The sequence below is a fragment of the Meles meles genome, chromosome 1 (genome assembly GCF_922984935.1).
Source record: "Meles meles chromosome 1, mMelMel3.1 paternal haplotype, whole genome shotgun sequence".
NCBI classification, from domain to species: domain Eukaryota; kingdom Metazoa; phylum Chordata; class Mammalia; order Carnivora; family Mustelidae; genus Meles; species Meles meles.
In genome coordinates this window covers 46,573,249-46,585,636 of record NC_060066.1, presented here as the reverse complement: position 1 = coordinate 46,585,636, position 12,388 = coordinate 46,573,249, and the positions used below count along the sequence as shown (strand labels likewise).

Sequence of the window (12,388 nt, the reverse complement as noted above, 5' to 3'; positions counted from 1 at the left end):
GAGTGTATAGTTTTAGTCTGGGCCTTTAGAATTACAAAAATAGTGAATATACTATGAATAAAATAGTCCTTGAAAAATTACACAAGTTAGATTGGCAAGCTTAAAGTTTGTTTGTTTTTTTTTAAATTCAGTTCCTGTTTTTATTTTATAAGATGAGATTGGAGAGGTAAGGAGGGGCTGTTGGCTATCATAAAAAGGTTAGAAATGTATTCCAAGTGTAGTGGAACATCATTAAAGTCTGTTTCTATGGAAATGACATCTCATTTGTTTTGGAGAAATCACTCTTGTTGCTGTGTGGAAAATTGACTGGAGAAGGATTGGAGTGGAAGCAAAGAGACCACCTAGGAGACTCTAGCAAGAGTTTACTAATTAAGGTGGCAATCTGAGATAGAAAAATTAGATAGAATTAAGATCTATTTCAGAGGTAGAACAGATCATCATCTAAATGTAAACACAGGAGAAAGTTTTTAAGACCTTGTGTTAATCAAAGAGCTCTTATATATGACATCAGAAACAAGATCCATGAAAAAATTGGTAATTGAGCTTTGAAAAAACTGAAAATTTTTGCACTTCAAAAGATGCTATTAAGAAAAAGTGAAAAGATAAGCCACAAACTGGGGAATTATCTTTCTAACTAAAAAAGCAATGAAATGTACATTTTATTCAAAATTTGTGTCCAATCCTCATTAGTTCTATATATAAAAAATCAAAAGGTGTTATAATGGATTCACAATTTATTTCTTATTTCTCAGAGCTATGTGGGAGGTTATCTGTCTCCTTTGTACCTAGTGCCACTTCCAAATATTCATTTCTTTTCCATTCTCTAAAAATTCTAGCTTCCCTGAAGATCATACTATTGGGCCTTACTTACTTTTCTACAGACTTCCAGGTTTTTCCCTATTCTTCTTTTCTTTTTTTAATTGACATTTAATGTATTATTTGTTTCAGGGGTACAGGTCTGTGATTCATCAGTCTTACACAACTCACAGTGCTTACCATAGCACATACCCTCCCCAATTCCATCCCCCAGCCACCCCATTCTTCCCACACCCCTCCCCTCCAGCAACCCTCAGTTTGTTTCCTGAGATTAACAATCTCTTACGGTTTGTCTCCCTCTTTCGTCTTGTTTCATTTTTCCCTTCCTTCCCCTATGATCTGTCTTGTTTCTCAAATTGCTCTTATCAGTGAGATCATATGATAATTATCTTTCTCTAATTGACTTATTTCACTTAGCATAATACCCTTTAGTTCCATCCACATCATTGCAAATGGCAAGATTTCGGGGGTTTTGATGGCTGCATAGTATTCCATTGTATACGTATACCACATCTTCTTTATCCATTCATCTGTTGATGGACATCTAGATTCTTTCCATAGTTTGGCTATTGTGGACATTGCTGCTATAAACATTCGGGTGCACATGCCCCTTCAGATCATTACATTTGTATCTTTAGGGTGAATACCCAGTAGTACAATTACTGGGTTGTAGGGTAGCTTCATTTTCAACTTTTTGAGGAGCCTCCATAGTGTTTTCCAGAGTGGCTGCACCAGCTTACATTCTCACCAACAATGAAGGAGGGTTCCCCTTTCTCTGCATCCTCGCCAACTCCTGTCATTTCCTGACTGGTTAATTTTAGCCATTCTGACTGGTGTGAGGTGGTATCTCACTGTGGTTTTGATTAAGACTTTGACTTTTGGCTTTCTGACTTTACACTGCTTTGACTGCTAAATACTTAAAAGAAGCCTTCTGCAGATCACAGAGTTCTCTGTATACGACTCCCCTCTCTGACACTGCCCTATGAACTCTATCTGCCTTGGTCTACCCAGACTCCCAGCCCCATCTCTTCAGTTAAGTTTCCACTCACTTGAGAAGTGAGACTCCACTTCACTTCCCTCTTAAGCTGCAGCTAGAAACTCTCAACACAGTAAGTGTGGGCAGTCATAGGGCTCACCCGATTTCTTTCCCATCTCTCAGTGATCACTGTCCTTTGTTGCCTGGTATCTTGTATTTTGAAGACCACTGTTTTATGTATTTTGTCTGGCTTTTTTGGTGGTTTTAGGCAGAGTGGCAAATCAAACCCTGTTGCTACATCTTGACCAGAAGTGGGAGTTACTTATTGGTTTCTCTTTAAACTAATGGCTGTGGTGCGTAGGTGGCTCAGTGGGTTAAGCATTAAGTATCTGCCTTCGGCTCAGGTCATAATCCAGAGTCCTGGGATCAAGCCTGGTGCATCAGACTCCCTGCTTAGTGGGGAGTCTGCTTCTCCCTCTGGCCCTCCCCATGCTCCTGCATGTTCTATCAAATAAATAAAAACTTTAAAATAAATAAATAAATAAATAAAGGCCAGAACTGGACACTAAACACTACTTAGCAATTGTGTTACACTTCTCAAATGCATGTACTATTCCATTTTTATATATCAGCTGTTCTGAAGGTATGGTATAAGGACCCCTGGGGTGGTTGATCCCTGTGACTTCAGAAGAATTCACAAAATCAAAAACTCTTCAAAATAATAAATACTAAGATTATTTTTTTTAATTCTCATTCTCTCATGAGTCTGTAGTGGATTTTTCCAAAGACTAAATGAGGTATAATGGTTTCATTGCTTCAACAAATAATGGAATATGTTCTCATTATTCTGATGTTTTAAATTTTTCTCAGTTTTAATTTGTAATATAGTAAGCGTCAGTAGATATGACACACACATACCAAAGCTATTTGGGATAGTCAATAATTTCGGAGAATCCCGAGACCTAAAAGTTTAAGAATTGCTTCCTTGTTGTCAGTGATCATCTTGTACTATTGTAGGAGATACCTAAGGCCCATTCTTTATGGTCCCAAGGTAAAGATGAAATTCCATTTCAGTTCCCAAGAAGGAGAGTATAGGAAGAACATTTCCAGCTTCTGTGTGTCCCTCAGCAATCTTCCTCAGACCTACCTCATTTGTTAATTTTGGAGAAAAATTGAGCATGCTTATCTGGTCCCCCTTCTCAGTTTTTTCCTTCTTTTAGAAGTCAGCCTGTCTAAAGGATGCATATTTTCTGCTCCCCCATGTGGAAGTAAATGAGGCCTGTGGCTGAGTAAAGCTGTGAACTCTTTCCAAGCCCATTGGCTACAGATCTAATGGTAAATTGTTACCATTGTCAGTAGTAAATGTTGGTACTTTGATCATTATTTATCATTATTCACAGCTTTTGATAGATTCTAAGCTTAGGAAAAGAAGACGGGGTAATAACTTACCCTCCTTTCTTAAACCTGCTGCACCCCACACTCCATCTTTCCTTTGAGCTGATCACCTGTTTTCACACTACATTAAGAAAATAGAAACCATGAGAGAGTACTGCTATCTCATAGATTCACCATCAGATCTATAATCTTAGTTGTACTTGTAACCATCTTTCCTGCCTTATCTCATTTACAGGGGAAAAAAGTGTCATATATTTACATAAATGTAAACATACTACTTGTGCTCTGAATACCATTCCCAAACCCTCTCCAGCTTCTGTTCCTTTGTATTCTTTCTCTACTCTTATAGTACCAGTCTCAGCCTGTCTACTGGATTATTCAGCTATCACACAGATGTATTCCATTATTATCCCCTATCTTTATGGGGGAGGGGAGACATGACTTCATATGTTGACTTCAGGTTCCACCTCATTTTTCAGCTCCCATTCAAATCTAAACACCGTATAGGAATTGTCCATACTTCTTGTCTCTGCTGCTTTCCCTCTAATTCAGGCTTTAACAAACTTTTATCAGTCTTCTGTTTTCATATCTCCACTAAAGCTACATTGTTGGAATTACCAAGGATGGCAATTTTAGAAAATCCTGTTTATCTTACTTGCTTCTCAAAAGATTAGACACGACTATGATTCCTTCCTTGAAATTTTCTTTCTGGTGGCTTCAAGATACAAGAGGCTACACGATTTAGTATTCTCTCTTCCTCAATCTCTTTCTCTTCCTCTACTCAATTCTGAACTGTTGGAGTGCCTTAGAGCTCTAACATGGGCCTTTTACTGTCTGTATCCTATCTTTATTCACCCCCTAGATAATCCAGTCCAGACCATGGCTTTATATACCATCCATATGTTAGTCATGCTCATTTTTGTATATGGAGCCCTAACCTCTCCTTTCAGCAAGAAGTTCATAGATTATTATAGTAGTTGTAGTAGTAATTATGATTATTTCTATTTGTTGGCTATTATGAATAATGCTGCTCTAGCTATTCATATGCAAGTCTTTGTGTGAACATGTTTTCATTTCTCTTACATTGCTACCAATGAGTTGAATTGCTGGGTTGTACGCTAAATTTATCTTTCTTTTTTTTTTTTAATTATACCTATTTTTTTTTAAAGATTTTTTTTTATTTACTTGACAGAGAGAGAGATCACAAATAGGCAGAGAGGCAGGCAGAGAGACAGGGGAAGCAGGCTCCCTGCTGAGAAGAGGGCCCTATACAGGGCTCAATCCCAGGACCCTGAGATCATGACCTGAGCTGAAGGTAGAGCCTTAACCCACTAAGCCACCCAGGCGCCCTTATCTTTCATTTTTGAGAAACTCTCAAATGTTTTCCAAAATGGCTACATCATGTTACATTCCCATTCTTAAATTTGGTTGCCTAATTATTCTTTATATATTCTAGATACAAGTCCTTTCGCAGATACATGATATGAAAAGTGTCCTCACAGTCTGGGGCTTGTCTTTTCATTTTTCTTGATAGCAGCTTTTTGAAGTGTAAGAGTTTTCAATGTTTTTGAAGTGCATTTATCAAAATTCTTTGTGGATCCTGTTTTTAATGTCATATCTAAAAACTCTTTGCCTAACCCAAGGCAGTGAATATTTTCTCCTATATTTACATTTCAGTGATGATCCATTTCAAGTTAATTCATTGTATGGTGTTAGGTAAGAGTCTAAATTTGTCTTTTTTTATTGGATATCTAGCTGTCCTAGCACAATTTGTTGAAAAAATCCTTTTCCTATTGAATTGCCTCAGCAACTTTGTTAAAAAGTAATTGACCATACTATAAGGGTTTATTTTTAGACTCTCAAATGTATTCCTTGATGTATATTTCTATTTTTATTCATATAATAGAGGCTCCTAAGAGGGTTGAATGTCATCAGTTTGGGGAAAAATTGAGCAAGGGCCTTATCAGGGAACTATTAGCATTTATATTTTGCAATTTAATGATTAGAGCAAACTCAAATAACTTTTTTTTTCTTATTTAGAATGTTTAATAGAACTTGAACCAGTTCTGAGGACATTTGAAGAGATAACTTTTCTTGAAGCTGTTATTCAGCTAAAGAAAACAAAGGTAAATTGCTAACTGAAATAGTAGAAATTGAATTTAAAACAATCATATATTATTCATGGAGATTTTCAGCATAGTTTAATTTAGTTTTTATCTAAATATTTTTCACACATACAGGCTCTACAGTATTAGGGTGATAGAGTTTAATAGAGACTATGAATACTGTTTTTTCTGTCACCAAAGAGCTTTTCCATTTCAGTCTGATGGCCACTTCTAGATTTCAGAGGCATTTCCAGAACTGCCATATGTTAAATATAAGTTTAAAATGTGTAATGAATGCCCATTATGTATGATGAATGCCCTAAATCACTAGGGTTTTTTAACCTATATTTCTTAACCTAAAGTTTCGTATATACAGTGTAATAGAAGTCTGGGTTCTTATGCTTCTTTTTATTCAGTGTTCTTGGGTTTTTTTTAAGATTTATTGCCAAGTTAAGCTGTCGAATTGTATTAATAATTGAGGCCAAGATGTATAGTTTTAATGCTTTATTTTATTTTGTTTTACTTTCCTACTCAAAAACTCTCTATGTTACATAAATCAAAGTAACAGTTTATGTGAATTACTTAGAACAATTGTCTTATTTACTCGTTCTGGCTTTTGTAGAATAGAACAATTGAAGGGACCTATTACTGCAAGGTTTTTCTTAATATTATCAAAAATTTGTTTAAAAAGCAACTACTGTCCTTTAGGGACAAAGTAAGCATAGTTGAACACTTGCTGAGTTTCATTAAGTTACATCTGAGATATAATAATAAAAATAACCACTGATTAACCAAAGTCTCGAGTTGTGAACAAGCATAGTCTACAGTTTATGTATCATTAAATGACATTGATTGCGTCTTGCAGTGTAATTGCTCTTTTGACATGACCTGTAGTTTAAAAGGGAAATGAATGAAGAAACAACCACCTTTAGCCAAACTAAAAATTGATGGTGTCAGTATTAGTGCCTTTTTTTTAAGAACTAGAGAACTGTGTTTTAATTCTTTTGATAACTTTTCAGTGACCTCCCTGCTTCTGAGTAGGTAGTCTTTTCTAGAGCATCAATCTCTCCAATTCTTAATAGCTACAAACTTCTGTAATATATATATACACACATATATATTGTTGTTTTCGGGTTTTTTTGTTTTGGGTTTCTTTTGTTTTATCTTTCAGTTCTCTCTTCTCTCCTTACAACTATCTCTTCTTCTGCTAAGACAAAAGTGGATAGAAGAATTTGTCTTCTTGGTTATAAAATGGAAGAAAACCATTCCAGTTCCTTTTTTTTTTTTGTCCCCAAACAACTTTAAAACTAGGATCTATATTTTTTTTATTGTTTAAAAAATTTTTTTTTAAGATTTTATTTATTTATTTGACAAAGAGAGACAACAAGAGAGGGAACACAAGCAGGCAGAGTGGCAGACAGAGAAACAGGCTTCCCACTGAGCAGGGAGCCTGACATGGGTCTGGATCCCAGGACCCTGGGATCATGACCTGAGCCAAAGGCAGATGCTGAAGGACTGAGTCACCCAGCTGCCCCAGTTTTTAAAATTTTAATTCCATTAATTAACATATAATTTATTATTGGTTTCAGAGGGGCAAGTCTGTGATTCATCAGTCTTATATAATACCCAGTGCTCATTACATCACATGTCTTCCTTGATGACCATCACCCACTTACCCCATCGCCTCACCCCTCTCCCTTCCAGCAACCCTCAGTTGGTTTCCTATAACTATGAGTCTCTTACGGTTTATCTCCCTCCCTGGTTTCATCTTGTTTTATTTTTAGCTCTCTTTCGCTATGGTCTTCTGCCTTGTTTCTCAAATTCCCCCATCAGTAAAATCATATGATAATTGTCTTTCTCTAATTGACTTATTTTGCTCAACGTAATACCTCCTTGTCCTATCCACATCATTGCAAAAAACTAGGATCTATATTTAAAATTGCTAATTTGGGGGTGCCTGGGTGGCTCAGTGGGTTAAGCCTCTGCCTTCAGCTCAGGTCATGATCTCAGGGTCCTCAGATGGAGCCCCACATAGGGCTCTCTGCTCAGCAGGGAGCCTGCTTTCCCCGTCTCTCTCTGCCTCCCTCTCTCCCTATTTGTGATCTCTCTCTCTCTGTCAAATAAATAAATAAAAGCTTGTAATAGATAAATAAATAAAACTTGGTTTTTTAGGAGAAATTTAGGCTTTTTATTTTTTTCTCTTTTTTTGTAGTAGAATTTTATTTTTTTAATTTTATTTTATTATGTTATGTTAGGCACCATACAGTACATCGTTAGTTTTCGATGTAGTGTTCCATGATTTATTGATTGCATATAACACCCAGCGATTTTTAAATAAAATAGTTTAAAGTACATATTTTCAAATACCTGAATACCATTTAATAATAGCATTGCTAAATTACTAAAAAAAAATTACTTTCTTTGTTGTTCTTAAGTAGCTGTATTGTTTTTACTCAGAATTTTAATCTTTTTCCTATTAAAAAAATTCTGTATCAATTCTGTGAACCTGGTAGGGGAAGAATATCATCTCTATTTATAAATAAGACAGCTGAAGTATAGGAAAGTTACATAACACTCTACACGGCTAGCTAATGCCAGGGCCAGGAGTAGAATATAAATATAATAAGATTTTTCATCAAGAAGTTTCTGGGGGCACCTAATTCTTGATTTTGGCTCAGGTCATGATCTCAGGGTCATGAGATCAAGCCCCACACTGGGCTCTGCACTTATTGCAGAGTCTGCTCCAGGTTCTTTCTCTCTCTCTCTCAAATAAATAAATAAATAAAATCTTTAAAGGAAAGAAATTTCCAAAAACCCAGGGCTTCTGGGTGGTTCAGTCAGTTAACCGAAGTGCCTTCGGTCAAGTGTTGTCTTCAGCTCAGATCATGATCCCAGGGTCCTGAGATGGAGCTGGCCTCAGGTCCTCTGCCTAGTAGGGAGCCTGCTTCTCCTCCCTTTACTCTTACTGTCCCTCACCCCTGCTCCTGTTCTCTGTCAAATAAATAGATAAAAGCTTTTAAAAAAAGAAAGGGAGGGGGGAGGGAGGGAGGAAAGAAGGAATTTCTGAAAACAGATCACCAGTTAGGGTGACTTGTTTTGTTTGAGGTTCCTACATTTTTTTCAGTTCTTTGAATCAGGTCCCATAATTCATGTTCTCACAGATAGCGTTTCCTATATCTTAAAAAGTAAAACCTGAAGCAAAAGTTTTTCCTTAATATTCCATTTCACTTCTTTCTAGGGGCTGATTTACTAGTTCATAAATAATTTCAGTTATCATATCATCAGTTATAAAAACGATGTTACTTATTCAAGGATATCACATTATCACAAGTGTTTCAATAAATTTAAAAGCACAGAAAAACTGTATCTAACAGAGACAGATCCAAAGAATAATTCTAAAGGCTCACATAAAAATGTATTTAACAGATGCTCATTGGACAGCTTTGTGCAAAGTACTGTGCTAGGTGGATTGTATATATAGATGAATAGTGGTTTTTTTTCTTCTAAAATTCCTTACCCGTGTAATGGAGCAGACAGTCATAAGTATGAATAATGGAGGGCTGGGTGTAGCACCCACCAATTTCTAAAGTTCTATAAACCGGATGACATGTTGGCTTGGAGACGAAAAGCATACTGACAGGTTTGTTTTTTAAATCACTCACTAGTGAAGCCAGCTTAATCTGACTGGTTTATAGAGACAGGAGTATATCACTAAATGATTTTAATAGAGGTATAGCATATAAATAAATCACCTGCTTTAATAGCTAGCATTTATTGAATGCTTACTAAGTAATATCAGGACTTTTTTGTTTATAATTCTCCTTACAGTGATCCTGCAAAATAGGTATTCTTATCTCCAGTTTACAAATCAGTAAACTGAGAGTAAGTCTTATGCCTAAAATCCAATAGTTAGGTATCCTGGGATTCTAAACCTGACCTGATTGGCTACATGATCCCCATCATTCCATAAGGACACTCTGTATCCTTTAGTTTAGCCCTCAGTTTCTTATCTATAAAATGAAATAATACCTATATTTACCAGCACAGTGCCCAAAATATAATAAATACTTAAAAATTAGGGTAGACACATATACTTACACAAATTGAAATTTATTAAGTACTTAGTTTGTACCAAACACAGTATATTCATTATCTCACTTAATCTCTGAAACAGTCCTGCATGTTCATCTTTTTTATTTTTTTAAGACTTTATTTATTTATTTGAGAGCAAGAGAGAGAGCAGGAGCTGGGGGCCGGAGGAGCCAGAGGAAGAATGAGGAATAGACTGCCAGCTGGGCAGGGAGCTTGATGAAGGGCTCGATCCCAAAACTCTGGGATTGTGACCTGACCCAAAGGCAGATGCTTAACCAGCTGAGCCACCAGACATCCCAGTATTAGTCCATCTTTAAAGATAAATTTGTTCAAGGTAACCAGTTAATATGAGGCAGGATTCAAAGTCTGTTTCTCTAAAGTTATTACCCCTGTTGTATACTGTTTCTACCTTTGGTTATATATTATATTCTCAAATGATTTAACTTTTCTTTTCATTGATTTTATATAAACATGTAAAGTATGTTAAGCAGGTTGTATTTTACTCACATAATTTCCTAATCACCTCCAACTAAAGGACTTAAATGTATTAATTCCAGTTACAGAGTACTTTGAGCACTATTCCCTTATGTGACAAGAAGAAAATGGACTCATCTCTGAATACACCTATAACTCATGGACCACAGGAGGTAAAAAAAAAATTATGTTGACAAACTCAAAATGTGAGAAGAAAATGAAAAATAATTTAGTCTTAATTCCTTCCTTTACATGTGGAAGCTAAAGCCCCAGGAGATTTTAGGATTTATTTGGTGGCCAATAGCAATCTCCATTTCAAAATCCAACACTCCTCATTTTCACACCACTGTTCATCTCATTGAATCATACATAGTCCTTGCTCCTTTGTTTGCCATTAACTTTACTCCCTGTCATCATTTCATATAATGAGTGGTGTTCCAGTGGGTTCTTAGGCAAATCACTGATTACATTTTTACCATTATATGTATGCCTTCTTATCCATTTGGGAACTAGCTATAGTACTGCTTTGTCCTTCCTCTTAACAATGATTAATGAAAGGAAAATGCCATTTCCATGGCTATCTAAAAAGAAAGATTTCTTTAGTAGCATTCTTTCATATTTAAATTAATAATTCAGAGAATATATAAGACTTGCTATGTTATATATGTTTCTTTAATTTTGTAAGGTATAAGTTGTAACCATTTTTATTCTTTTTTATAGTAAACCAAAATCAAGAACTATTTAGAAATTGGGGTGCCTGGGTGGCTCAGTGGGTTAAAGCCTCTGTCTTCGGCTCAGGTCATGATCTCAGGGTCCTGGGATCGAGCCCCACATGCGGCTCTCTGCTCGGCAGGGAGCCTGCTTCCCCCCCCCCCCCCCGCCTCTCTGCCTACTTGTGATCTCTGTCAAATAAATAAAATCTTTTTTAAAAAAAAAATACAGAGGAAAAAAAAAGAACTATTTAGAAATTAAGGCTGTATAACTTTGAAAATGATTTTCTATTAACCAAAATCATTTATCTTCTATTTACTTTAGGAATCGTGTGGATCCTCTCAGCTTCATGAAAGTAGTGATTCTACTAGAGCCTCAAAGTCCCTGTCAGCTCCTCAAGAAAATGATTTTTTATCTAGTATGTAAATTTTTCAGTCAGTATTACTTGCAAATTTTCCCTTTTTTTAAGACTATATTATGGATAAGTAGTCATGGTTTGTTTGGAACATGTCTTTCAGCTGCAGCCATAATTCATTTTTTAAAAGTGATAGAATCTTAACTTGTGAAAATAGTAGTGGGATGTTCCACAAATACACTAAAATGTTGAAGGCATTGTGTTAGACTCAGTGAAAAGATATTTAAAAAAATCTAAGAGAAGAGAAATGTTTCTAAGTAACCAGAGTATGAGAAAGAAGTGATATATTGTAGAAGAGATGGATGTACAGTTATGATAATACACTTGAAAAAGTAACATTTTTACAAAGCATTTCACAACAACCTTGTGAGGGAGATATTCCTCATTTTACAGATTTTTAAGATCAAGACTTCCTGGATCACATAGTTAGTAGCTGGCAAACCCAAGACTCGAAGCCAGGTCTTTTGATAAATATTTTCATGTCACTCCACTACACCATGTTGTCATCATGAAGAAATTGTTTCTGACCGAAGGTTGGACCTATAGTTATAAAGATGGGCATTCCAGGCAAAAGGAACAACATAGAGGCACAGAAGCAAGAAAACACAGAGAACAGTGAGTAGTTGGGTTTAGCTGGTAAAGAGGATGAATGAAAGGAGATAAAAGGTCAATACCATCACAAATTCTAACACTTGGCTGAACTATTCGGGCTGCTCACTTGTGTAGGGAGCAACTGTTGCAAATATTTGAGCAAGGGTGTGACATGATAAAAATTTTTTGCTTTAGGAAGATTCATCCTGGCTAGAATATGTAGACTATTTTGGAAGGAAAGGAAAATGGAGGTGGGGAAACCAATGAGTAGACTGTTAGTCTGTTCCAATAATATACATGAGAGGTTATGAGACCTGATCCAGAGTGCAAGAAGGGAGAAATGATAAGAGAGATGTAATGGAGGACACACTAAAGGAATGTATAGCTTTCTACCTGGAGGAAGGAAGAGAGAAAAAAAGAGCTAAACAAGTTGTCAAGCCTGGTGATTGGGAGAACATTGGTGCTATTAACAGAAATAGTTGAAATAGGTTTCAGAGTTAAGTGAATAATTAAGTTTTTAATTTTTTTTTTCAAATTTGAGGTGCTTAGCAGCACATACGAGGTTGATGTCTAGTGGACTGTTGAAAATGTAAGACTAAATCTCAATGAAGAAAGGAGATTTAATTACATAGATTTGAGAAGAGAGGTGACAGTTGAGGCCCTGAGGTTGAATAGGATTACCAAGGAAGAGTGTAGAACGACACATCATAAATAGATTAGAAGACACATTTAAAGTACAGAAGGAGGAAGAAGACACAGAAGAAATACAGAATTATGTGAAGAAGTAAAATTTCACAATTTGTAATATACATA

At 35.9% G+C, this 12,388-nt stretch overlaps 1 protein-coding gene across 1 annotated transcript in view; it reads left to right on the top strand.

The window, feature by feature from the left end:
* Nucleotides 1-12,388, top strand: part of RIPK2 (receptor interacting serine/threonine kinase 2) — a 31,433-nt gene that overhangs the window by 16,205 nt on the left and 2,840 nt on the right. Inside the window, exons 7-9 of the mRNA XM_046012691.1 lie at nucleotides 5,228-5,313; nucleotides 9,942-10,031; nucleotides 10,894-10,987. Coding sequence (XP_045868647.1) covers nucleotides 5,228-5,313; nucleotides 9,942-10,031; nucleotides 10,894-10,987 — 270 coding nt within the window. The remainder of the gene's footprint in view (nucleotides 1-5,227; nucleotides 5,314-9,941; nucleotides 10,032-10,893; nucleotides 10,988-12,388) is intronic.